At 54.6% G+C, this 26,362-nt stretch overlaps 2 protein-coding genes across 2 annotated transcripts in view; one reads left to right on the top strand and one right to left on the bottom strand.

The window, feature by feature from the left end:
- Positions 1–26,362, top strand: part of LOC119449606 (N-alpha-acetyltransferase 15, NatA auxiliary subunit-like) — a 96,783-nt gene that overhangs the window by 25,609 nt on the left and 44,812 nt on the right.
- LOC119449607 (uncharacterized) lies at positions 142–26,362 on the bottom strand. The gene is made up of 2 exons (XM_049665331.1): positions 25,363–26,362; positions 142–4,336 (listed from the first exon to the last, which is right to left on the bottom strand). The coding sequence occupies exons 1-2, from the start codon at positions 25,402–25,404 to the stop codon at positions 2,822–2,824; spliced, it is 1,557 nt and encodes a 518-aa protein (XP_049521288.1). The 5' UTR covers positions 25,405–26,362; the 3' UTR covers positions 142–2,821.

The following is a 26,362-nucleotide window of genomic DNA, read 5'->3' as shown; positions in this document are numbered from 1 at the left end:
TGCACCAAATGTCCCCTTTCATCTACAATTACCACCATTCAGTGCTATTTGGATAATTACTACTGTAGCCGCTGTTTGGCATAGTTTGAAATAGTCAAAAACAATTATATCAGACCTGGGTAAATTGAAATGATTCTTGTGTAGAACAATTTCTGTGAATTGTGGACTTGTAGAAAAACTCGAGTTACATAGAAAGTCGCATCCACGCCCAATAGATGGTACTCCGTGTTGTGCCAAGTGCCTCCGTAAGTTGGCTTTGCCGCATAAAAAGGCCACCAATTGGTCGGAATGCCTATTCATTAGGCGGTGCGACTCGTTCGGGTCCATGGGCCCCGGCCAACGAAGAGGGTTCGGCTCTGTCCTTGTTTGGTAATGAATGATTTGGCATGTCACCCTTCTATCGTTAATGACGCTGCCTGCCACCGACTGCGCATGCGCAAGGGGGTGTGGAGGAACCGGTAGAACGGTAATGCTATGCAAGCAGCAATTCTCAGTTGTGAGAAATACTGTCCCGTTTGTTGATGGCTCAATCATATGGAAGGCAGGTAGTCTGTTGTTCATACAAGTTGCACCGTGTGATTAGGGCAGGTCCGGTATAATGTAAAGACTTTACTAAAGTGCAACTCCTTTTTGCGCTTCGTCAGCGGGAGCGGCGCTCCGCTGTTATCCCGCGATCGGCCGCCTGTGGATGGTGGCTAATAGACCCTATCCATAATTGCAAATCTATTGCTTTTCTGCAAGGCAGTTTGCCCAACTAATGGCGGCTTAGTCATTTTTGCAAATGGCGTGTGCAAACACAGTTTGCTTGTGTTATGCCATGGAAAATGTAGACGTGGCTCTCTTCATGAAACCATGCGCAAGTGGATGAAACCATACTAGCCCCAGCGTGTGCAGCTAGCACTTCATCTTCATTGGAATGATGACCGGTGCCGCCACTAGTTGCGTAAATGCGCAGTGCAGAGAAGCGCGCTTGCGAGTTAGGTAAAAGGGTCTATATGAAAGGCATACCCAAAAACAACTTGTATGTTAATGCTCGACGGGATTAACCGAGTCTCGCAGCGACACCGCTTAGCTGCCGCCGGCTCCCACTGTCACGATGGTGTCGCAAACCAGCCTCGGTCACCCCCGCGCGCTCTCTCCTGAGAAAGCAAGGCAAGGCCAGCGGGCAGCGAGGTGTTGTGTCCGACGGCCAGGTGGCCCTGGAATTCCGTATGCACAGAGGGCAGCTCGTATCGGAGATCATTAGCACCGGACTTACATCACGGGGCTGGTGGCCATACCGCCCCGTTGCCATAGCTCCCCCTACCGGCTGGCTGCCCTGCACATCCCGCGCGCTCGTCCTGAAGAAAGAGAGCAGGGGGAGAGGGCTCGCCGGGCGTCTGTGAGAGCTGATGCTTCCTTTGTTCTCTACATCGAAGTCTTTCTCTTTACTTGGAGCCCCCTGATGGCCCCCCTGCGAACAATGCAAGCCCTCCCCCTCTCTCTCGTACCCCCTCTCCCGTTGACCAGCCTTTTCCCGTGGTGGGCTGGAGGAGATGGTGTCATCCTGGCCGAGCCTTTGTTTCTGTGCGACCTCGTTTTCTTTCTGTTCTTTTGTTTTTCTCGTTGCCGCTGTCCAAAGGGCAGCTCTTCACTCGGGAGAGTTGCCCCTTGGCCTTTTGATTGTTCCCCTCGGCCGGCTGGGATGGGAGTCTCTGGACCTCTGTTTTTTTTTTTTTTTTTTTTTTAACTGTTGGCCTTCTAATTTCTCCCCACATTGCGACGCTGTTTGGGCATGACGTGCTACTCACCTCTGTGAGCGGGATTCGTTTGTCGTGCGAATCAGTAGTATGCGCGTGTGCCAAGTTAATCGAAGTCGTGGTACTCTATGCCGTTTTCACGCGGCATTCAGTGCTAGCATTCAGCGAAGTGTGCGGTGTTTGTGAGTTCATTGAACAAATCTGTTCTGCAACTAGATCAAAAAAGAAAAAAAAAAACGATGATTTATTCTCTCTGTGCAGCTACAGGGATGCTTGAGGCTTCCTTTTTTATTTTTTTGGTTAGGTTGAAACAGCTTACAGCAATAATTTTGTACTTGCTCAAATGGATCAGTACTGGTTTTCCGCGGTTATTGATTTAAGTAAATGTTCGTTGTACTGATAACTGGCTTACTGTACGTGTCCAGAATAGGTGACTGCAGTGAAGTAACAATCGCCTTTACTTAATATTGTTGTAGCGTTGCTGGTAGCCGCGTGGGGGGTACACTCCGGTCGCGTCTCTTGTTGACACATAAGGCGGCGTCACGCATCGCAACACATTCATTTCGCGTGTCCATACTGAAAAATCGGCGGTACAAAGCGTTTGAGCGCCTTTCTTCTATCTTTTGAGGGAAAAAAAAAACAATGTAGCCACCTGCTTCACCAAAAACAGGAATTTCTTTCACTCTATCATGCTTGTGTTTCTGCGACCACTGCGTTTGCCGGTTCGTAGTGTCATCGAATCGTTCTCGGGCTGACTTGATGCAGCGTTGCCTCTCGCCTCGCGCGAATGACATAGGCACGCGCTCGTCGCACTCTCACGCATACCGCCCGCACACACCGCCGCGGCTTTCCAATAGAAGTCATTGCTATGAGGGTTCCCCGCACAAACGCGCACTTCACGCACTGCCGTCAGCCTGTTTCGCCTCGTGGTTCGGAACCGCCGTGAGAATGCCGAGCCACGCGCTCACCATATCAAGATGAGGGAACCCAATGTTCCGCTAGGGGGCGGGTAAGGGCAGGTCGCGACACACGGCACTCGCGGGCCTAGCGAGTTCTCTATATGGGTTGTGGTGTGGCGCGTGTCAGGTCCTGATGAAATAGACGAATCCTCCCGGCTTGCCCTTGGCGAAGGTGGGCTTCAGCGGCAGGAAGTGGTAGCGCGTGGCAGGCGGCGGGTCGGGAGATTGAGGTTCCGGCACCTTGTAGGGCGCGAAGACGGGTTCGCTGCGCGGTGGCGGCGGAGCCACCAGGTTCCCGTACTCCTGTTCACGGGGCGCCTTGAAGAGGCCGCCGTGGAAGATGAGGAAATTGTTGCGCGACACGCGCTCCGGGTCCAGGGCATCTCCGCGGCGCTTCGTGAAGCGGCCCTCGCGCTTTATGCGCTCGAACTCGAGGATGCTGATGCGCTCGTCGTTGAACTTGAATATCTTGGGGTACTGCGGGCCGCGGATGTAGTCGTACTTGGGGAAACCGCCTGGCGGGAGCCTCGCCTGGGGCCGCGGCGCGGGTGGTGGCGGCGGCGGAGGGGGAGGCGGCGGTGGCGGCACGTGCTCCACCACGGCTGTCGGTGGCGGCACCGGGTCCTCGATGAAGTTGACCACCGGCTGGAGCAGCGTGAGCGGAGGCGGCGGGGGCGGCGCCGGCGGCTCGGTCAACTTGGGAGGCGGCTGGAGCAGCAGCTGGGCGGCAGGACCCTTGGGCGCCGAGAAGGGGTCCTCGAAGAGCCGCGGCAGCTGTGGGATGAGCTGGTACAGTGTCTCCGGGTTCTCGTGGAAGCTGATGGGCACCGCGTTCTGATCGAACACGCCGCGGTACTCGAAGTGGTTGGGCCCCACGTTGGTGAAGAAGAAGGACGCCTGTGCCTTGGGTCCGGGCGTGGTTCCGTTGCCGGAGCCGCTGCTTTCGTTCACGGCGGCTCGTGTCCCATTCTTGCTGGTGGACGGAGGAGAGACGGATGCCTTGAGCGGGCTCTTGGCGCCGCCGAACGTCTTCCTCGACCTGAGCGCACCTTTGACCTTCGGAGACGGCGGCACTGTCGGTCGCGGTGTCGTCAGCTTCGACGGTGTCCTGAACTTAGTCTGCGGCGGCGCTGATAGCGGAGGAACGGTCGGCCGCGCGGTTTGCTGTGTCGTGCGAAACTTCTTCTTGGGGCCGACGATGTCGTCCGGAACTAGGCGTCGTCTCTGCGGACCGCCGCCTCGGACGGCCGGCGTCCGTGCTGATGCAGTCGGCGGCGGCCGCGCCAGGGTCCTCGGCCTGACCGTGGTGGTCGGGCGCGTAGCCTCCACTAGCCGCGGTTGCGCCGTGGTCGTCGGTAGAGCGGCGACTGTGAAGCCGTACGGTCGTGGTGGCTTGAGACGCGTTCCGTACGGCAGGTCGTCGGTGTTCTTCTCCTCGCTCTCCGGCAGCTGCAGCTTGCGGCTCGGCGAGGATATGCTCTCGGCGGCGGCGAATCCCCGGCCCCTCGCCGCCTTTGGCCGTGTCGCCTCCGGTGGCTGCGCCCTCAGGTAGGCGTCCATAGGGTCGACGGGCTCCGAGGCGCGGCTCGCCGGCACGACCAGCAGCAGGCCTAGCAGCAGCAGCGGCAGAAGCGGAGCCTGCGACATCAGAAGGGAGTGCGATCACTTAGTGAAGTGCGTGTGCCGGAATTGCGACGCGCTTTTCACCAACCGGATTACATCTTCATTTGCTTTTTGCTTAGTCGAGGTGGTGGTTAGCAAGATCTATTTGAACATCTGCGCTAAGTGTGATTTTCTTTCTTTTTTTTTTAAGGAGAAATTGAGCTCGGTATTCGCGAGGAAGTGGTGAAAGCGGTGCGGCATGCATTTGTCCAAGCACCGACCGCATCATATGAAAATGAGCGCCCAGCGTGCCCTGTTCTGACCTGTCTCCTCTCGAAAGCGGCCAGGGATGGGCACGTTGCCAGCGCACGCGCCTATGCCACTTACGCTCTCTTTCCTGGAATTGCTATTAAGCGTACGCTGCGATGTCTCCTCTTATGCGAAATTACCGATAGCAGATATTCTGCGCGAAAAGCTCGTTTTGTCCTGGCTTTTCCCGGAACGCTACCGTTTCGACACCGCGGCCTGCGTCGCGCCGTCCTTCTCTTTTCAGTTCGCCCATCGAGCTCGAGTCTCCACGCCGCCCTTCGAGCCTCGTCAAGCGGTCGATTCCGACGGCCACGTACTGCATAGTCTTAACTGCTTTGCCCGCTTGCATAATCGACGGGGTCGACATGGGTCGCCGCGGTGGGCAGCGTGCGCGCGAGGCAATACGGAACACACCGTCCCCTAGAGCGGCGCTGATGCAACAAGCGGCCGAACTCGCTCGGGCAGTGCAGCAGGGAGCAACTTGGCAACAAAACGCGAACAAAAACAATGCGGCCGCCCCCCGTGCGAATTCCCGGCGCCACGACCTGTCGGTTCGAAAGGTTACTGGATCGACGGCGCCGAAGGAGACCGGCAGGTCGTCGGGTTCTTCGTGTCCTTGCGCAGCTGCGTAGAAAGCGAGCGTGCCTCTCACGCTGCTTGCTCGGCGTTGACATTGTCGTCGCGCGTTCACCTCGTTCATTTGCCGAGTCGTTTAGTGCGTCCTAAGCACTGTCGTTTGCATAGCATCCACTCTCCGGGCCGCGCCTACGCGTTCTTTTTCTCCAACCTCTCTATCTGCCTCGTGTAAGCGTTCGTCGCGTGCTCGCGCATGCGACTCATAATCCCTGGCCTGCCTTTTCGAGGGTGGCTGTAGGCACGATGCCGCCCGCAGCGTCGCAATAAACGTTCGCGTGTTCTCGCTTGCGCATTCGCCGGAGGACGGTTCCCTCTGTGTGCGGCGGTTGTCATCGAAACTGGCTCTGAGTTGTCGCCCCGAACTATAAGCGCCCTCCCTTCTAATACCCGTCGTCTCCCGCGAGGCCATCCCGAGTGTAGTTTTTAGCGCTGACCGCAGGTAGTTCTTGTGTTCATCGAACTTGGCACGACGCGCTCATCCTCGGCTCTTCACGATTGTTGCGGCTTTGGCTGCGCGTGCGGCATTTGGAGGACTCGGGGAGTATCGTGCACGCCGTCGTGACGGCGAGCGTGCGTCGTTCTCACGCTAGCCGCTCGGCCTTGTCTAGGCGGCCACCATTCGACGGTGGCTGAACGTCGATCGCTTGCCTGGGGGGAGGGGATGTCGGGATCGATCGTTGTTAACTGTGCACTAACTGGACGAAACTAGGCCGTAAGAATGAGTGAAACTAGGCTCAAAAAGTCGTTTGCAATAGTGTACTGAGTTCACAGAACGTGGCACATCCGTTGAATTTCCTGCGCGCGGAGCGCACAAGTGTCCGTGACTCATTTTCAGCGACTGGCTGATAGGTACTTGCACTGTCGCGTCGATAATTCACCGATGTCCTCGCATAGTCGCCTTAACTCCAGCTTTGTCGTCTGCAGGTTTAAAGCAAGAGGACACACGGTACGACAGCAGCTTTCGATCTGGCGTGCGACCCGTCGTACCAACAGCTGCATCCACTTAGTTTTGGGTGGGTTCCATCAGGGCCCAGCAGTCAATGCAGCGACCTTTGAGGAACGTTACATGTCGTCAAAACCGTACACCGCGTTAAAAAAAAAAAAAAAAAAAGGTTTCAGATAATTTAGAGCAGCCTGTGGTCAAAATTTTTCGTTGAATATACGAGTGGGTGCGTCGCGAAAAGCTTGCCAAAATAGACATTTGCGATACCGAAACCACTCGCCGGATGGGACGCATGATCCAGAACGCGCGGATTCTCGGCATGGCCTCCGAGATGAGGCGGGGCCCGCGGAGCACTCGCAGATCTCGGAAGCCACGAGCTGGAATTCGAGACGTATTTGCTAACCACCAAGTGCACACGTCGTCTGCTTAGGCGCTATATTAAATGTTGTTAATAAAAAAATTAAGTTGCTATATTAAAGGTTGTTAATAAAAAAAAGTTATCAGCCATGCAGTTTTGCCAAGATTGCTTCGATAGTGTGTACTGCTCATTTATAACCAATTTAACCAAAGTGAAATGTCATCGCAGTTGAACTTTAAGGACTCCGTTAGGCGTGACATCATTTGGCGGCCTCTCGCGTCAGGAGCACGCAGGAACGCGGTGTATAGTCGCTCCAATTGATGTCGGTGCCGGTCTTGCCTGAATCGCGCTGTAGGTGCACCCCGCGCATCTTCCTCGCTTCCGGATGCGTCGGCGACGCGCAGGGCAGCGGTTCCTATCGACGCGTGCTTGGTCCATTCATCGCGACGCCGCCTGCGCGGGTTGCTTTTGTCGCCGGACCCGCGTGAGACAAAAGGGGCCTCCTCCATCCACTCTCACCTCCCCCGCTGTGCGGCCGTTCAAGGTCCCCCCACACCCGGTGCCTGCGAGCGAAGAATAAGTGCGCGTGACCTGCTTCGGCGATGTGCCCGGGGTCAGTCGCTGCCGCCGTTTGCTGTGCCTCTGTCGCTATGATCAGGGAGGGGACGCTTCTTGTGACCGGAAGTGTGTGTCGCGGCGACGAATAGGCAGATGTCACGTCCAGTTTCACTACGCCACCGCTGCGAAGATGCTGTAAAGTTGTAATTCTCAGGTGTACACTAAATAGCAACACCTGTTTAGTTTAATCCCGTAAAGTAAATCATTCAAGACTCTGTTGAGAATATCGTGCCGAACCTTGGCGCTGGCACGTTAGTACGACGTCACTGATGTCAAAGTATGCTTTCGCATGTTTGGGCCCTTTTTGTTCAATAAAGGTTGTCAAAACTCACTTCTGAGTTCCTTTAGAATGCAATGTAATCCTTGTTTGTTGACAAATTTTTAACTAGTCTTGAACAGACAATGGTTTAAATCTGATATCACGAGGTGCTAGCGCGTGAACTCCAATCCCGTCTGTGGTTATTGAGCCTTTTCCAGCCTGCCGAGACCCCGCTCCCGTCAAGACCAAAGTTTCTGACATTCCAGTAGTACAGTTTATGAATGCTCCTTAACATTCCTTTTTCGTATTTCCAACTGACAAGTTTGATTGAGGTGGCGTGCGTTTGTTGCGGACGGCTTTTGGGATCTTTGCGTGCCCCGTGCGCTGAAAGCGCCGGTTTCGGAATATGTGCCTGTGTTTGCATCTAATGGCGATGGCTCGACGATGAGTCGCCAGGCACCAGTTAGCATGGGAGACAAATAGAATGGACCAACCGGAACGTCGTTAGGTTTAACACCGATATACGGTTTGTCTCCGCGCCCGCGAGTCTCATACGTGTCATTCACATGACGGACCCTATAGTACCGACACTCATGTTCGCCGCGGACGTAGAAAACAAAGGAATGCCGGGGCTGCAGCAAGCGACTTTCTCAACACAGAACTGCGATTCCGAGCGGATAACGGCGGTACTAGCGTCACGCAGCAACAGTGCGCGTGGAAGACGCGTATGACCTGTACGTTTTAGACATCAACTCATCACATTCCTCTAGGTCTCCCGCAACAGTGCGACATGACGCCGATATCGTTACTCGCATATCGCGCACTATCCTATACTGTGTAGGCAGCGCGTTTTGTTCGCACTTCATTGGCATTCAATTCATTCCTGTCGCTACGCGCTTGTAGTGAGTACATTCAACTGCGCCCTCTGGCAAGCGCACGAACCGCGGCCGTTGTGTTTTTGGATGCGTTCGCTGCTTGGCCGCTTGACACACTGCGCCGTTTCGTCCGCGCAAAGTGGTAGCATTAAGGGGACTCGCTCGTCGCCGTGTGAGGTACAGGAGTAGAACAAGTTCTCGCGCGTGCCGCTGAGCGATCCTGCTCCGTTGCCACGTGACCAAGGTGTGTATAAATATGCTGAGTGAGTCAGAAATGGGCTTAAATTAAAAAAAAAAAAAGTGATCCTCTCCGGCGCAGAACGTGTGCTGCGGTGACTGCACTGCCCCGTTGTAGCAGCAGCGGCGGCAGTGCAAAGCGCTCGGCAAGTCGGCCTTTTTTCCTAGGAAGCTCCCGGCATGGCATTTGCGTGCCACGGCGGCCTCTTTTGTGTGTGCGCGCTGTGTTGTGTGTGTGGTCTCGGCCGGCGCGCGGCGGTTTACAAGCGCGGCAGAAAAAATAATGCGGGCTTTCTCACTCCCTCTCTCACCCTGTCTGCCGGGACGAAGGGGTTGCCGTTGAAGAAACAATCCATGCTTCGTCGCCACCGCCGTAAACGCCGCTTGTAGCGGCATCCGTAATGCCCGGCTCCCTTAGCACGGTAGCCGAAGTAGCCACGTCTTCGCCGTCATCGTCACCCCACGCTATGCGCTGTGCGTCGCCTCTCGCCATTGTTCGCAGTGCGCGCGGGCCAAGTATCACCCGGCGAAATCTGCGATATTCCCCGTGATGGCGCCGGTGTTTCTTCTCACCTCGTTCGCCTTCGGTGGGATCGCTTTTTTTGGGCGTGCCCTCTTAGAGCCGTTGCCCCCTTTATCGTTCTATTTTTTTTTTTTTTTTCCCTGTCAGGGTTATCGCTGCCACCATTTTATGGTGCCTTGATAAAAGCGCTGCCGGTGGTACTATCGAGGCATCCTATGCCACCGGGTCTTTGGTATGTGCCCTCTGGAAGACTTTGCATATATAACGGAGCGACGTCTCTTATCTTCAATCCCCCTCCACTCGGGCGACTGACTCCACAGTCAACCCCTGTCGTTCCAGTCGGCATTGTCTGCAGTGCGAGCGAGTTCGCCGTGCAGGCTTGTGCCCCGCGAAATGCTGATTTCGTGGGAGGAGACGTCGTCGTCGCCGTGGCGGATTTTCATTTTCGTACATCTCCTTCTCGGACGCCAGTTTCGCTGCCTTTTGATGGCACACGCCTCTTCATTCTTTCTCTGCGTTCGCTCGCGGTAGGAGGCGGAGCTGCGAAATTTCTCAGTGCGGTTGAAAGAAGTTTCGGAAAAGAAAGAAAAAAAAAAAAGTAAACGCCCGGCGCGTGCCTGCACCGGGTCTTGGTTTCCGCGTACTCTCTTCGCTGCATTTGTGATGAGCGAGGTTCTGTGTGTTTTCTGCTGGCGCTTGTGGCACGACGCGGAAGACGACGCGCCAGCTTTACGCCTCACGTGAATGAAGTACGAAAGCGGTTTGGACGCGTGGCTGTGGCGATGGGGAAATTTTAATGCAAATTAACGCGCCAGTGTGAGCTCGTATGCTTCGCTTGGCGCGGTTGGCCTTGGCCGCAGTTTTTCAAGAGTGGCCTTGAAACTGACTCTCGGAACGATGCGCGCCCGTTACGATTGACCATCGACCTGTGCCTGCGGCGGTCCTTCGCTCCGGTTCTCGCGTCTGCATTATCAGTTCGACGAAAAATGTCTTATCTCTCGTTTAGCGGTCGTCTTTTTCATTTCCAAGAAAGTCGAGAAACGTTAGAGGAGTTGGGTGACCCGATGTCTACGCTTTGCTATAAACCTGAAAGACCTATCCGGGAGTAGAGCAGCATCGCCGGTAGTAACACCTTGTAGCTCTGTATCAATCGTAATGCGTTAGAAATGTAGCAGTTCCTTTTTTCTCTGGCACAGCCCGGCTACTGCTCTTTGCCAAGGTGTCCAAGGCGAAGATGACAGATTTCTGTCATAGCTGGAGGACAGACGCAGCAGCTGTATACGTAGGACGATCGCGGCTGTGTAAAGGGGTCGGTACCTTGCCCGAGCCCCTTCACAAACGTGCCTTCCGGGTTTATTACGTCGCTCCCGGTACGTTTTGCACCAGCAGATACGCAGTAAATGTTGACGGAGAAAGCGCCACGTTGTGCCGCCACCAATACTGTCGAATGTCCAGCTCGTCTACGTCGAGCTGGTACTCTGCGCCATCGCGAGCGAGTGTCGCGTGGTTGTAAATATTCTGTCGTGTTGCGCGTCGCTGTGCACGTGACCGCCTGTGCTAATGCATGCTGTGCTGTCGTCTCATCTTTGTGCAAGACACAGTATTATCTTATACCGCGCGTCTCACACACCGCAGTGACCTTGGCGTTGTGCTGCTGAGCACGGTGGCGCAGGTTCGATTCCCGGCCGCCGCCGCATTCCGGTGGACGGCCGAGTACTAGAACTAGGCAAGGCTCGCTCCTGCGCCGTGTGCAAGTTAGGATAACCCCAAGGGGTCAAAATTATTTCTTAGTCATCCACTATGACGTCTTCCCATAGTCCCTGTGTTGCCTTGGGATGTTAAAACCCACCAATCAGCCAATTACATCCTATCGTACGTCGCTGTGAGCGGAGCCGTATATTTCAAGCGCGCTGGCTTTGTCTTTGTGCGCGTTGCATTCATTATCAGACAGGCGCATGTGCGTGTGTGAGTGATGGGTAAGATCGACCGGGGCACCTTGCCGGCTTCCTCTCTTCGCAGCCGTTGGCGAGGGGAGTTCCTCGCGGGGGACATTTTGCTGCTGATTCTCTCTACCTTTTTTCTACGTGCACGCACGCGTGAGTTGCGAGAAGAGTCGACCTTCGCGGCCGCGAGGGGCAGCTGCCTACTGAAGTCACCTCGTTCCACTGTGCGTGTTCGCGCGCGCACGGATATGCAAATTGGCTTACTGCGGCTGCTGTTACTTTTTGTGCGTTCTCTCTTTGCTCGACACCGGTCTTCAGCTTCGTCCAGTGTGGCTTGCGCGAGCGCGCCGTGCCTACCGCTAGCCTCGACGACTGAGCCAGCCTCGCTTTCTTTCTTTCTTTCTTTCTTTCTTTCTTTCTTTCTTTCTTTCTTTCTTTCTTTCTTTCTTTCTTTCTTTCTTTACAAGTGACACGTTCCGAACGTGTCCCGCTGACAGGCCGCCCGCCGCTCGACCACATGGGGTGCTGCTGTCTGTCTTGTGGCACGCGCCTTGCGCACGTGAATTTTTTTTTACCCTCCTGTTGCTTCCACTCGCAAATCGTGGTACATTCTTGCACTACGTGTACGCGTATGCAGACACGTTCTTTCCTTTTACCGTCAAAGGACATTATTTCGTTGTTTGTGCGCAGGAAGATGGATTGGCCTTTCGGTCTATCCTTTCTCTCGTCTTTTTTTTTTTTTTTTTTCTCGAGGGGTGTGGGCGGAAGGTACGGAAACAAAAATAGTATAGAAAATAAGGCTGAAAATAGAAACGCGGCACTTGCAGACTGGTGTATTTCAGCTTCAGCGCCCGTGAGCGTCGAAGCAATTTAGCTTTACCGCTGCGCCGAAAGTGCGTGAACTTTTGTTGTCCCCCGGTGTGTGGTCCCGACTTTCATTCATTGGAAGCTACGCTGTCTCCCCGTTACTCACTTCGCTGAAGCGACCAGCTCTCGCACCCGGATGTGTGCCTCGGGGACGAAGCGCAAATAAATATGGCAGTGAAATTTGGGCTAATTGGTAGAGCCTAACCGCCGTATTCAGAAATGCAACTTAGCTTGAAGCCCATGCTTGACTTGATTTAAAGGACGCCTGGCGTGAACATGCCATGGACACTCATTGCGTTTGCTTCGGCACGTTCACAATAGGCGTCACTTAAGTCAAGCACGGACTTGAAGCGAAGTTGTATTTCTGAATACGGGGGTAGACACCACGGTACGGCACATCGCGAGGATATAGCGCTGAGCGACGTAAGAAGGACGTATTCGATTTTATAGCGCTGCTGCTACACGCGCCCTATCTTTTTCTTTCTTTTTTTCCTAATTTAAGTGCCTGTACTACCCGCCACTTTTAGTATTGTGAATGGACCGCCCGAGGCTATCGCATGTTCACAGATGCATCGCATGCATCTGTTCCGCTAGGTTTTAGCTGAGAAGCTCTATGGTCCATTGTCTTTGCAGCGAAGCGCGAATGTGTTATGAAACGCGCGGAGAACTCGTCCCACAAGCGGCAAGCCTTCATCAGGCAGAGCGACAGAATGAAAGAAGAAAGAGCAACCCGCGCAATTCCGCGCGCGTTCTTCGACGCTCAGAGAAGCTTCGAACGGGTCCGAGCGGGGGCGGCCGGCGGATACTGCAGCGGCGCGGCGTCGGTATTCGGAAAAAAGAAGGTCGCGTTGGGGTCGGCAGCGGCGGCGTGGGAATCCCATCCGCCTCTTCTGCCGCTGCCCAGCGTGGCTCGGACGTTCTCCGTGCCAACCGGCGTGCTGATTGCCGCCGGTCGGCCTTGGACGTCCGCGTCGGCCTAGCGCGTCCCGATAGCTTTCGCCGTGGCCCTTTAAATGCGCCGATCCCGTGATCGATCTGCGAGGCCGCGTTTCTTTCGCCGCCGGCGGTGGCTCATCCCTTCGGGGATGACCCGCGGCTTGGTTCCGTGTGGAGCTCGATCACGGCGTCGTTTTCGAAGGCTTCCGTTTTTCACGACGACTCGCGCATAACTCGGCGCTTCTTGGCTATCGACGCCTGTAGTGCTGAATGCTTCGCTGGGAGCTCGGTTTGAGAGATCGCCTTCATTAGGCGCCTTTCACTGGCGCTTTGTCTCGCATCGCTCAGGTGCAGGGGAATTATGAAACGGTTCCTCATTGCTCGATTGGGTTTTCGGGCTGTGCGGAGCGGACGTCGTTGCTTATTTCATTTATAATTCGTGCGAGTGTGCGAACGTTACCGAGGCCGAATCGGAGAAGTACTTGCGGAGATTTGGCCTAATGCGACGCATATAGATATTGTGATCGCCTAGACACCGTCACCTTACATATTTCCGGTTGCGCAGCATTTATGAAGCTAACCATGCCGCTTGGAATGCAGATTTTAGTAAAGACCGAGAACTTATAGATAGTAGATCTGGGTTCAATAAGGCAAACTAATTTGCGTGCCTTGTCAGTGCTGGTATAGGCGACCGCGTTAGACTCGGTAACGTGCCGTTTTCAATCACAAACTATCCTTTGGTCACGAAGGAAATTGGCCTGTCCGCTGGAAGGTTTTACACGACTATTTCGCGAGATTGAGCGGTATAGTGCTACATACGACACGCATTTATTCGCAAATTGACCACAATTTTGTCCTCAAACCGCTTGGTAACAGCATAATCGCAGAAATTTCTCGCGCTTTACGGGAACTGTGGGAAATTGCTACATTGCGCAGTGCCACCACCATTCGGAGGCCATGGCCGCTATAACGTAAAACTATTCGAATCTGTTCTTACTCCAAATTGGCCATTAACCCTCAGTTATAGGTGAAAACGGCTCCAGGTGTGCCCATATGGGCAGACCTGGAGCCGTTAACGTTATACCGGCCCATGATAATATCTTCGACATTGAGCTGCATCTTCTGACACTCAGTAGTTGTAACTTATGTCGCCAATGTTGTTTAAAACTGATATTGGCAGCCTCTTGAGATTTCTTTTTGATGGCTGTGCCACAGCGCGCGTGCGAGCGGGAAAGAGAGATCTTGACTTCCAAACCTCCGCATTTCTTTTCGAACTCCTTGAAAGAACACGAGACGCCCACGTTGTGTGCCGTTTTAAATGCTTCTCCGCACCTTGCTGTTTGTTTTAGAACCTAGGACTGGACCTCTACCGCGCCGACGCAAGTATATCATTGCCAAAGTGTTGGCGCGTCCGAAGGAACCGTCGCATGCATTATAGTGGCGTCAGGGAACGTTCCAGGTCAGGCCAAGGTTGGGAAGCGCACTTGTACAAGACCCGTGGGCGGTTCGTGGCCTCGCTCTCGAGAATTTTTTTTTTTTTTTTTTGACGACTGCCAGGAGCGGCCTCGCTCCGATGATATCAACACGTCGGCCCGGCGTGCCTGTTGCTCGTCTCTTGAGCTCCCGAAGCCACCGCTGTGATTGACGGCTACGCACGCACACAACACACCCTTGTGGTTCTCGCTAAGCCGCCGGCGGCTTTTGTCCAGTAACTTCGCTTCGTGGTGTAACTGACGCCACCGGTGCAGCTCTTACGCGTACAAGCAGGTGCACGTGCCGTTACGGGACCGGGCACTCTTAGCGTAACACCGACGCTCTGATTTCCACATCGACCGACGCTCTTCTTTTGAGACGGTTCTGGTCTGGCTTCGTTTATTTTTATTCATTTTTTTTAAACTTTGGAATGTGCGTAAGCTCTCCACGCATGTCTTTCAGTTCTTGTTGGTTGCGTTATTTTCCGTTTGTTTTTAACTTCATTGCGGATGGCCTGTGGACTGCACGCGAGGGCTCTTTTTCGTGAGGTTCTATTTTTTTCTTCTCTGCCTGCACACTAATCTCCCTCCCGCGTACCACTTACTTTTTTCTTTTTCCATTCATTCATTCACACTTGCTGCAGCAGGCGCGTGTTGTTGCAAAATGGGGGAGGCGCTACGTGTGGGGCAGCGGGCAACGACGCGCCGGCCAGCGGCGCGCATCGTTAGCAGCCAAGCCGAGAAGGGGTCGCGGCCGCCGTTGCGATGCTGCATGCAGCCGCGGACGCCCTCCTCGCGCTGCCGCCGTGCGCGACACACTTTCGGGCTTCTTCATTTGTACGTCCCATATCGCCTGGCGCCGTAATAACGGTAATTTCGCCGCGCCGAGTCGCATCTGCCCCCTCCTCCCGCATTTCCTTCTTTTACGCGTACGCTCGCCTTCCTCTGTCGCCGTCGTCGCCTTTGTTTCGTCGTCGCGGCTCGCGCAGCGACGACGCCTCTCGGCCGACGGTGACACGCCGACAGAAAGGATCTGTGTCAGGCTTCCTTCCGGCGACCCTTCTTATTTCACTCTCCCTTGCGGTGCGGAGGCAGACCACCTTCCCTGCCTCTGGCGCTGGAGAAAGGCGTGTCATTATCGTCACTCGTCCGGTCGCATCCGCGGGCCGCTCAAACTCGGAACCTGCTGGTTTTGTCCGCAGCGCCGGAACTACGGTGGAGCTTGCTTTCGCTTATTCCATCGTTTTCCCATTTTTTTTTTTCTTTGAGTCTTCCCGAGCACCGAAGCTTCCTCGACGTCTAGATGTCGTCCACTTCAGCTTTCAGATAGCTTTTTTTTTTTTCTTTTTTAAACATTTCGTTGTCTGTTTGCCCGTTATTTCGCGCCATTATGCTCTGAAATGATGCGCACCGCACCATTGACCGGCCCGGCTCTTGTTTATCCTCTGCGCCTTCTCCTAATGCTGCATCGTACGAAATGACTATAATGACTCTGGCTTATGGATTCCGAAACTAAAAAGTTCCGGGTAACGGTGCGAACGTTTTGCCCGCATTGCGGGACCTGTCTCGGCGGGTTTTTATTTTCTATTTTTTTTTTCGGTTGTGCCTTCCCTGTCTGTCTCGTGCCGTTTGGACAGGCAGCTCTTTTCCTTCGCCCTTGATGCGTAAAAGGGGCAGACGCCTGCGCCGTTCCCGACGCTTTTTATTCTTCCTTCCCGCGTAATAACGGTTTTCTAAGAGCCAACTTCAAACGAGAAACTTGTTGAATGCGTGTTCTGTTGCATCATCGCTCGTCCCAGCTCTCACTTTTTCCTGTGTAGTTGAGCTGGCCAACGGGCGCGTTCTTTTCAATTGGCGTCCGCGCGCCGCCGCCGCCGCCGCTTGTTGGTTTCGCGCCTCCGTTGTCCACTTGGCTCACCGAAATGCCATCGGCTCTGACCGTCGTCTTTGGCACTCGTCGTTATACGGTTCGCATTGTTTCTTCTCGCCGTGCCTTTAGCGGCACGTCGGCGCGATTATCGGAACCTCGCCGCGCCGTGCCAAGACAGGTGCCAGAGGACGCGAGAGTTTTATTCCTCCCGCGTTCCTCATCGCTGCGCCGCCGAGTAGTACCCGGCGATGATACGGACGCTCTCCCGAAGGTTGCCAAGAAAGAAAAGAGCGGGGCTCTCAGCAGGGGCAGGCAGGTTGCTGGCGCTTGGTACGTACTACGCGCTGGTATGTCGATAACGCTGTAACGGTGACTGCGCGTGCATCACACGCGGAGGCGCGTTAATGTAGAGGTACTATGTCGAGGAAAGGATGACACTTTGGCAGAGGTGCGCCCCCCCCCCCCCCCCCCCCCTCGTATCTCTCTTTCCCACCCTGTTTTTACTGCGCGACTGTCTGGACGGCAGGCTCGGGATGAGTATCGCACGCAATTGGCGTGTCTGCTTAGGTTGATGCTGAGCTTGAGCTACCGTGCGAAGAGGCTAAAGCCGCGCTTTTCTTTTTTGACATTGAATAATTGCTATCTCGTAATTGGGATGAAGTATGTCGCGGTGACTTACTGTACTTCTTTATTGTTACTGATGGGTGCTTGGCTCCCTCGCTGCCGTTGGCTCGTGTTCGGTAACACAGGCTATGTAACCTTGAATAAGCGCGACCCGTCCGTTAAAGGCCAACTGCAGGAAAGTTTGGACCGCGTTAATCCTGGTTACTGATAGTGAGGATATAGATAGAGCAGCGTATGTGCAAAATGGTACGTTTGAAATACGGACTGGATGTATCAAGAAAGGCTCGCAAAAGTGCACGTTCTTGATACCGAAAAAATAAAAAAATGCCGTTATTTCTGCTCGCCGGATCTGACGCATAACTCAGAACGCATGGTTCCTCGGCATGACCTCCAAAGCGCGCGGCGAAATCGCGGAGGTGACGTGCTGGGACTAGCGTCATATCCGCTGGCCACCTGGTGCAGGCGTCGCCTGTTTCCATGCCTGTTTAGATGCCTCCAAAGTGGATGAAGTCTGCTTATAATGCTATAAAGAAAGGCGAGACCGATGGTGGGATTGAACCTGTCTTCCAGCACAGAGGCCGTGTGCTCCAACCATGAGGCCACGATCGCGCGTATGCTTCTCGATCTTTGTAAGGTCTGGCGCGTGCGATCACGTGCCAGTTTCTCGCATTCTTCCCTCCTGTCAGCTAGCGCTTTTAGACGCTGTGTGACTGTACTGCCTTCGGTATCGGCCCGCATTTTTCGCCAGACAAATGGCCACATAGTGGTTGCAGTCCGCCTATACTGCTATGGCAGTAATGTATACTGTTCATTACAAATTTAGCCAAAGTGAAGTTTAAGCACACCATCTTGGTTTGGTTATGTAGTTCGCTGTTGGGGCTGTTGGTTATGTGGTTCGCCTCGTGCATTTTTCGTGAGCGTTTTACGGACCGCCTCGTTGCTTCGACAGAATGAACAGCTTCGTCTAGTCAGCCCACTTTGAAGTGCACGTTCACATTTGCGAAACCCGGCGAAGTGTCGAAAGCGGACGAATACCAATCGTCGAGCTACAAGAGAGGGCAGCGTAGTAGCCTAATAGCGCCGTCTCGTTTCGCCTTCGAGTGGCGCGTCGGCGTCCACTATCGTAAGAGCAGGCTTCGCGACGGTCGAACACTTGTTCGCACCCACGTTGAGCGCAGCAGCGCCGAGAATCCTGCGTCACAATTATGCGAAACCTTGACTCTCGCAGCGGTTGTTCTCCTGTACGAAGAAACGCCTCCTCCGTCGAACATGGTTCACGGTCTCTTCTTTTTAAGCATAGGTTTCGTGTTCCTGCCATCGCTTTTCCGCCTGCGAAGGTGGTGGATCCCGCGCGACTCGTCGGCAAATATCACGGTTGGAGAGAACAAGACCGTCGCTCGTTGTTTTTGTTTATGAAAAGGGAAATAATAACTTAGCCGTATTTTACATCCGCTGTTTCGTGGGACGAGAAGGGAGGCGTGTTTTCTTGGGCGCTCGTTCGACCGTCATCCCGTGCTGTGTCGAAATGGCAGCAATTTGCAAGATGTTAACGCAAGCTGGGCGGGCGTAGGGAGTTGCCGGCATAGGAAAAGACCTCTTTGTCGTGCTGTCACTTAGACTTCGTAATTAGCCAGTGAGGCTAGTACCGGCGGTCTAGAGTCTTAAACGGATTCCTGACTACCACGTTGTGCGTGAAACACGTCCGACGTGTTCTCTTTCTGTGGTCAGCGCCTTAGAAATAGCGGCGCAACGGCAGAATCCGGCAAGTACATTCCGCGGATGCCGGGGTGCCTCAAACAACGGATGCGCGCGCGCCCTCGCCGCTCCCGCGTGTTTCCACTTCATATTCATGCTCGTGCCCAACGTGGGCGGCACCGCATTGCGAAGGAGTCGCGTATGCGCTCCCCGACGACGACGACGACCACGTCGTAACCTTGCTCACCGCGGGGTTCGCAGGGTAGAGATCCCCGAAACGCTCGGTAGTTCCCAGCGCGCCGCTTCCGAACGCGAAGAGGCCTCCGCGCGCTCATGCGATTAGCCCAGTTGTTTTTTCCTCCCCCCACCTTCTATCTCGGCATTCTCTCCCCTCACCCCCTTCGCTTTCGTTCTTGTTTTTGTGTGTCGAGCTCAGCTGAAGTTCCTCCCGCTTACACACCGGCTCGGCGGAGCTAAAGGTTGTTGCGCTTCTGTTTCTGGTCGGATAGCCTGCGTGCTCCGTTCCCGAGCGATTAACGTCATTAGACGTCGCGTGACGCAAACGCAGAGAGCGTGCCTTCTTTCAGGGGCGCGCGAGATGTGTAGCGACGCGGCCGGGCAAATTATTGGCGACGTAATTTTATCGCACTTTGCGAGGACCCGATGGCTAAGCTCGCAGTGTCCGTGTACGTTATTCCGTTACATCCGCGTGGTCCAGTTGCACCCTTTTTTACCTTATTATATTGGCTCGCATTGTCCCTTTAAACCTGTATGGTGTGCGCCTTGAGATGCTGTCCCATGCGTTCTTTCCCATCTCTGCCGTGATGATGCCCGCGCATTGTACACGGGAAGGGTCTTTGTTATGAGTTATGATGCGCCGACCTGTGTACCATTGCCAGGGTGGTCGGGACGGAGCTTTCATTGTTTTCAGTAAGCCGTCTAACAAGTAGCAACAGCTTTTTTGGGGGAGCTCATTTTCCAGCGCTTGTGTGGACGCAGATTTAACGAAATATGTGCACTACCGTGCAGTATGCACCGGCGACATATATCGGAACGATCGAATGGATCAGTGGAGCAATGGATTTTTTGGTTGGTGATAGATGGGGCTGTTTTTTTGTTTTTAAGTGTCGGCAACAAGTAACGTTTGCACGACGCGCATCAGCATGGACTGTGAACTGGTGGCACTTGAAAACGAGAAAACTCGTAAAAGCCCGAGGCGCTTGTGTGCTGAACCGCCGCTCCGATCTTCGTATTACATGTCCCCTCTAGCGTGTTTATGGTCACTAAATCGGCTTCTTTCGAGCGGTTTTTTTTTTTTTTTTTTTTGAGAGCGCTGCCCAGACCCAACAGGTAGAATGATGCGACCTTGTCTAACCTCTCGGAGTCGTCTTCTGCCGCCGGCGGTTTCTATCCATTGGCTGTGCGCACGTCCGGCCTCTCGCTGACCAGTTTGCGACGGCGTCCTTCGGACCGCTGTATTATAATACGATCGGCCTCTGGGTACGAGGCGAGCTCCTGTTCCTGCCCGGTCGCATTGCGGCGCATTCCTGCGTCTGCTGAGTGACCCCCTGAGCTTGCCTGTCACTGCGCGACGCCTTCTTGACGGTGAATACCGTTCCCCCTGCGAGTTCCGCCGAAACTGGGAGTTATATTCGCAGCGGACCCGTTTTTGGCGCCCGACCTAGAGTTGGCGTCGGGGGCGCCTGTGGCGGAAGCCACGACAGGTTGTTCTATTGCGCTTGCAATCTCGGGCAGAGGGAGAACAGGAAAGGGGAAGGGCGGAAGCAAGCAAGTAAGCAAGTGAATCTGCGGAGGGCCACCTTACTGTGACGGGCCAGAACGAGCGATGAGGTGTGCGGGATGTCGTCGAACGAGTTGGTTCCGATCCCGTGGCACGCATTGGCGTAGCCGCTCTTCAGGCAGATGTCTGGCGGCGACGGTGCTATCTTAAAAGATTTTGTACTCGTAACAACCATTGTAATTGCGTGATGCTCTCGCTGTCGTGAAGCGCCGGTCTGAGAACGTGTAAACTGCTATAGCGAAGAGTTCTGGGAATACGATGTTACTAGATAAGAAATCAAATCGAAACTTACGGGTACGTCGCGTACTTCGACTGATATTGCAAGACATCACTGACAGAGCGATTGCTGCCGTCCTACTTTCTTGTTGCATCTGATTATCATTTAAGCTGTCTTAGCTGAAGTTGCCCGCTTCTACCTCTTTGTATGAAAGAGCTTTAGAAATAGCGCACGAACCGCTTGCGTTCACTGAATGGAGCCTAAATATTTCGTACGCAGTTTCCGGCAACTTAGGGTCGATAATACTTCTGCTGGCCGAAACGTTCATTGGCGTTAAAATGACGGCATTTTCTTTTGCCTTCTTTTCTTCACCATCTGATAGAACATCTGCCTAAAGGTGAACGAAGGATCCCGTTCACCATCGTAGCTCTTCTGGCAGCCGGAAACCGCGCGCGCACGCACTTATACGCAGGTTCCTTGCGAGCGTTAAATAATACTTTTGTCCGACGTTTGCTCGAACCGAACGAACTGCATTTCAGCCTGCGGGGCTCCTCCTCCTACGTACACCCACGCTCCGACACTCTGGACTGGTACAAATTGCCTTGCATTGCCGAGCCTTCCTTGTTGCTGTAGTTCGCTGTTCTGCTTATTCCACGTTGAAACGCATGCTCCAGCCGAGCTCGTTATGGGTGTTATGCAAATCTCCGCTATGAGCATTCCCCCTCGAGTTTGCATGTAAACGGCGTCGCCGTAACGATAGCGCGCCGTCGCCTCGTAAGCGATTAGATTGATGAGCGCCGGCCGCTATAGCAACGCGGCTTTCCTTTTTCCTTCCGGACTGCCATCGTTTTCGATCGAACCCGTGACCCCCTACCCTGCTGCGTGGCGCTATTTTTCGCCGCGATCTCTTTTCGAGAACGCTCGTGTGCATTACGGCTGCTTGCCCTCTTCCTCCCCTGTGCCCGCTTGCGTCGCACTGGGGGCTTAATGTAAGCGCGCAGTGTTGCTGGTGCCATGGTGCCAACTAAACAATGATCGGCAAGAGGGGGAAAAAATACAACCGAGCCTTTCTTCTCCTTTCTTTCCGGAGCTGCTCGCACGAGTCGACCTTTCAGGTTACGTTGTCTCTTCCGGCTGTGTCCAACACCGCGCGCGTGCAACCCAGGACGGGCATTCCTCGGCGGGCGCAGCGCGCCTTTGTTCGCCGATACTCCCGCCTTTGCTTAGCCTGGTGCCGGCTTGTTTTCTGCTGCTTTGCGCACCAGCGCGGCCGCACGGTGCTTCCGTTGGGCGCTTTACAGTTGTCCGCGTGGTTGCGTTTGTGTTGTGGCCGCGTCTCCTCTTCCGTTTTATCTTCGCGGTCATCGTCGGGCCGTTATATTTTTTCCCCCCTTCGCGGCGGTTTGCCGCCGGAACTGTTTGTCCGTCATTGGGGTCATGTTCCACAGCCGTCGCATTGTTTCTCCGTCGCCTCGTCACGCAGGGCGGCTTATGGATCTGCCCTCACGCCGGGGTTATGCGCGTGTGCGAGCACGAACCGGACGCCGGTTTCCGTCCCTACCGTCCACTTTCGCTTGGTTGTTATGAATGGCCTCCGGTATATAGAACAAGTGCGACGTTTGCGTGTGTTGCGCTGCGCCGGCAGTGTTCGTCCTCGCACTGTGGCGCCACTGTTTTGTTAGTCGTCCCTGCGCAAAACACATTTGAGCTAAACACACAACGTAACCATTTATAAACTGCCCAGAAACGCCTACGACATCTGAGGAAACGACCGAGAAGTATCGGAAAGCTTCGTCTATTGCAATCGATGGGTCACCACAGCTACTTAGATTCAAATGCATGTTGTTCGTGTGGAGGCTGCTGCTTTCCGTGTGTCGTCATTTATCCCGATTTGGCTTGCCAGAGAGACCGATGCGTCCCGGTAGTCCAGTACGCATCTGTTCAGCGCCCTAACTTTCGCACGGTTAGGTTACTTTTGTTTTACCTCCGAGTATGCTTGCCAGCTTGCCCCCTTATAGGCCGATCATCGCACCTGAACAGCTGCAAGGCCTTTTACATCGCCGCGTGTGATCGCGAACTCGTTTTACCAGTCCAGTTAATCCATTGACCACCGGTGTCGGTTGCTGCTCTTCTCTCAATGTCATTACTTTTTAACATTCCCAATCGGCTGGAAAAGTGCGCGGCCCCGTCGAAGTATACTCTCGCCTCACGCTTTCGTTTTGCTCGTTCGTTTCGTTACGCTGTCCGATACTCTCTCCCGAATGCGCTCGGGGCCTCCGCGGTATAAAGAATTGATTTGTCCGCTCCTCGCGAGTAATGAAAGGCTCGAGGGTGCGAGTTCCGCGATAAATGACTGCTTATTGCCGCGCGGACAATGGTGGTGATCGCGTGACCCGGGGGGGATTTGCGCGCCGTGAATGGAGCACCACCACTGCCGCCGCCGACAGACCTGTGAATCGGGAGGAGGAGCGATCGCCGCCGCTGGGCAAGGTCCTTCATTTGCGCCCGGCTTGTGCACTGGCCCCCCTGCCTGCCTCGCTCTCGCTTGTGGGTGACGGGGCTCCATTTCGTGTCCTTGCGATTGTCATTGTAATGCCCCCTGCACCCGCGTGTGCTGACGGCAGGCGAAACTGGTCTCGCTGCTTCTTCCCGCGTGGACCGTTCGTTCTCTCTCTCTCTCTCTCTCGTTCGCTAGCGAGACCCCCTTTTGTGTCCGTCTCGTTTTCTCAAAGGAGCTCTCCGGGTACAACGCTATTGCCACCTATTAAAGCGCACTCTGTTCTGCTGCGGGCCTTGCGCGAGCACTGTCGTTAGTTCCAGCAAAACCCGTTGAGCGGCGTTCCTTCGCCGTCCTGTGTCGCAAAAGCGGGAGACCATCCATCACTGGTCTTGTGCAGATTCCGTCCACATCATCGCGCCGCCGCTGATCTTAAGTCCATCTTTGTCGGCCTGCGCGCCAGCGTCAGTGTTTGTTTGTTTTTCCTTTCGCTAAAAAGATTGAGTCACGTGCTGTGCGGCAGGTTTACTGTAACGTTCGCATGGCGCCTGTGTCGCGTGCTTTCGAATCGTTTTATCCCTTCCCGTCCCCTGTCATTGTGCTGGGCGTAGAAATCGAGCAGCGAGAGCAGTGGCGATGGCCCGGCTTCCTTCCCATCGGTCGTTGTTTGTATTGTTTGCCGCGGCGTTGTTTGGGCGACCCGTTGAATGGTCCTGACCTCCCGCTTTGCTTTTTACGATCTGCGAGAGCGGCAGCCAAGCCATGAGCGCCGATTATTAACCGACGCCCATTGCATCTCGTGGTAATTTTGAAGTCTCTTGTCAACATCCGTAGCTGCGCTTGCGTTGTATCCGTTGAACGCGAGCACACTGTTATTCGAATTGTCTTTCTGTTCTGTGTGATTTGTTGCTCTGTGGGTTTCATGTCGGCCCTTTCTTTCGGTCGACGTTTGGTATACATTAGTGCTTCATTGGAAGAAAATTTGAAACAGCTTATAAGAATGCTCCTGCAAGTGAAACTTCCTCATTGTTCGGTTATTTGAGACGCACTTTCGAACGATGCCCATGATTTCACTGTACCGCGAAATGATAAGTACAGTCAACCACAATATTTTACGGAACACGAGATCGGAGGCAAAGCTGAATATCTGCGCAGCATCACAACGCAGCCTAGAATTCGCATTTACAGCCTCTACCAGTGTATGTGAACGTTGTGATGTTCGGTTTTACTGACTACTGTTGCAGGCTGCTCGGAAATTGAACGTTTTCTGTGATTCTGTAGTCCGTAAACTTTTGTGGTTGACTGTACAGTTGTCCGCCAAGGACCGCTGGCTCTGTATGACGAAGCATGCCGTGCAAAGCCACTTAATGTCACGCTTCTCGGCACACCAGTGTTTTATCGTTTCGTGATATAGGCACAGCGCGCTGGAAGAAAACAGGCTGAGACAAACGGTTGATCTGCATTGCTAGAAAATGAAATCCCCCCCGTTCCATCTTCGAACACGTTGCACGCTAGTGTTACGAGCTCGATTCGGAGAGCGCTCTGCCCATCGCTCGCGCGTTGCAATTCGTACTGAACTCAATTTTACAATCAAGTGGGTAGGCTAAAGCAGCGTTAAACTCGCCTTCACAGCGTTGTAAATCAATGCTTTTCCAAGCCACCTTTCTCGGAAGGTTACCGCGTTTTAACACCGCCGAGTACGCAATCGCCTTTTTTCGCCAAACGTTTGACTTTCACCTCCTCGTTGTCTGTGAACGTTTTTTTTTTTTTTTTTTTTTTTTTTTTTTTTTTCCAACGCGATGGCCTTTGCGAAACCACTTGCGTGCGCGCGGGCGATTGTTCCTTCCGCGCAGTGCGTTCTCTTCGCCGAGAGCCTGTTTGCGCTGCCTCAGGGCTTCATCAGCAGGGCCGCACAATCGCCGGCCGACCGCGGTATCCTCTCTGACCACTGTGCCCTTCCAGTGCAGTCGTCCTGTGCGCCCTGACGCAACCGGCCTTCGCGTCCGCGAAGTTGCCCTCCCCGTCCGGAGTTTGCAAGCGGATGCATTGGCGGGTGTGATTGGGAAAGTTCGCTTCGTCAGCGACAGTTAGCCTGACGCTTGCTTCCACCACTTAGCGCGCACCTTTTAGTACGGGCAGTCGGCAGGCAAGTCGAGAGTTCAGGCGGTATACCGGTCCGTTTATGATTTGCATTTTATCGTAATCTGCCAGTGACAGATTTCCCGGCTTACAGAGTGGCCCGAACGCTTCCAGCGACAGCGCTGCCTCCGCGTCATGTTCTTCGTGTACGAATGACCGTTATCCGCACCTCGCGACGCAGATGCATGATCCTCTCCGGCTCGCTCCATAAATCTCAATTGCCCGGCGCAAATGTGCTCTTACCTGTCGCCGTGCTGGGCGCAAGGACGTCGTCGTCGTCCGCATGGCTCCTGCCGGCGCCTGCGGCGGCTCCTTCTTTTCTCGCGTCGTCGGTTGGGTCGCCAACAAGTGTATATCCTCAGTAGTAGACCGGGGTATTAGATGGACGGAGTGAGATGCGGAAGCTTGTCGATAGCAGTCCTTCACGCCTGCGGCACTGCCTCGTAGCGGGGTAGCGCTTCTTCGCGCACTGTGTGACCACGGAACTGGTCAACTGGCGGGGCCCGGTACACGAGCGGTAGCGCCTTGAAACAAGAGCAGTGCGCCGCGGCAGCTGCTTCTCCGCCGCTTCTTGTCTCGCATCCCTGATGAGTGGCGTTGCTCTTCTCCCGTGCGCTGGCAGTTGGTGGCGAGCGTCTTGCGAGCGGGTCGGCGCGGTGCACGCACTCGGGGGAACGTGCGCGCGGTTGCCCTTCTCGGTCGTCGTCGATCAGGCGGGCGGAAGCCTGTCGTTCCGGCGTCTCTGGAGCACGTGGTTGACGGCGTCACCGACGGCGACGCGAACGCGGCAAACTCCTCCACTCATGACGGGGTGGGCGGCCGCTTCGACGAGCCGGTCTGGAGGATGCGCGACCACTGACTGACGACGATGCGGCTCGGCAGACGCTCCCGGAGAAGAGTCGCCCGCCATGCTTCCCTTCTCGCCGCTCTCTCCTTGACCCCTCGGCCCTCGCCCCGCGGGAAAGTCTCTCTCCGCTTTCTCCGTTGCTCGCGGTGTCCGTTATTCGCTTCTCGCGGCGGGCCAGCGCTTTCTCTCCCGGCCGCATCGCGCGTCCGTGCGCCAACAATGCGTCGACCCTGCTCAACCCTTTCCGCCGCATCATTTTCTGCTCATTTCTCTGGAGCCCTCGCTCTCTGGAAGTGGTAGGTTCCGTGTGGTTTGTTGTCATTACGCGATTATCGCGAGCTCGGTTGGTTTTTCGTGACGTGCTTTCCGTAGCGGAGATGCGCCATTAATTGGGCG

This window comes from Dermacentor silvarum, chromosome 4, assembly GCF_013339745.2.
Source record: "Dermacentor silvarum isolate Dsil-2018 chromosome 4, BIME_Dsil_1.4, whole genome shotgun sequence".
Classification (NCBI taxonomy): Eukaryota; Metazoa; Arthropoda; class Arachnida; order Ixodida; family Ixodidae; genus Dermacentor; species Dermacentor silvarum.
Note: the sequence above shows the minus strand (reverse complement) of the source record. Positions and strands in the feature narration are given on the sequence as shown.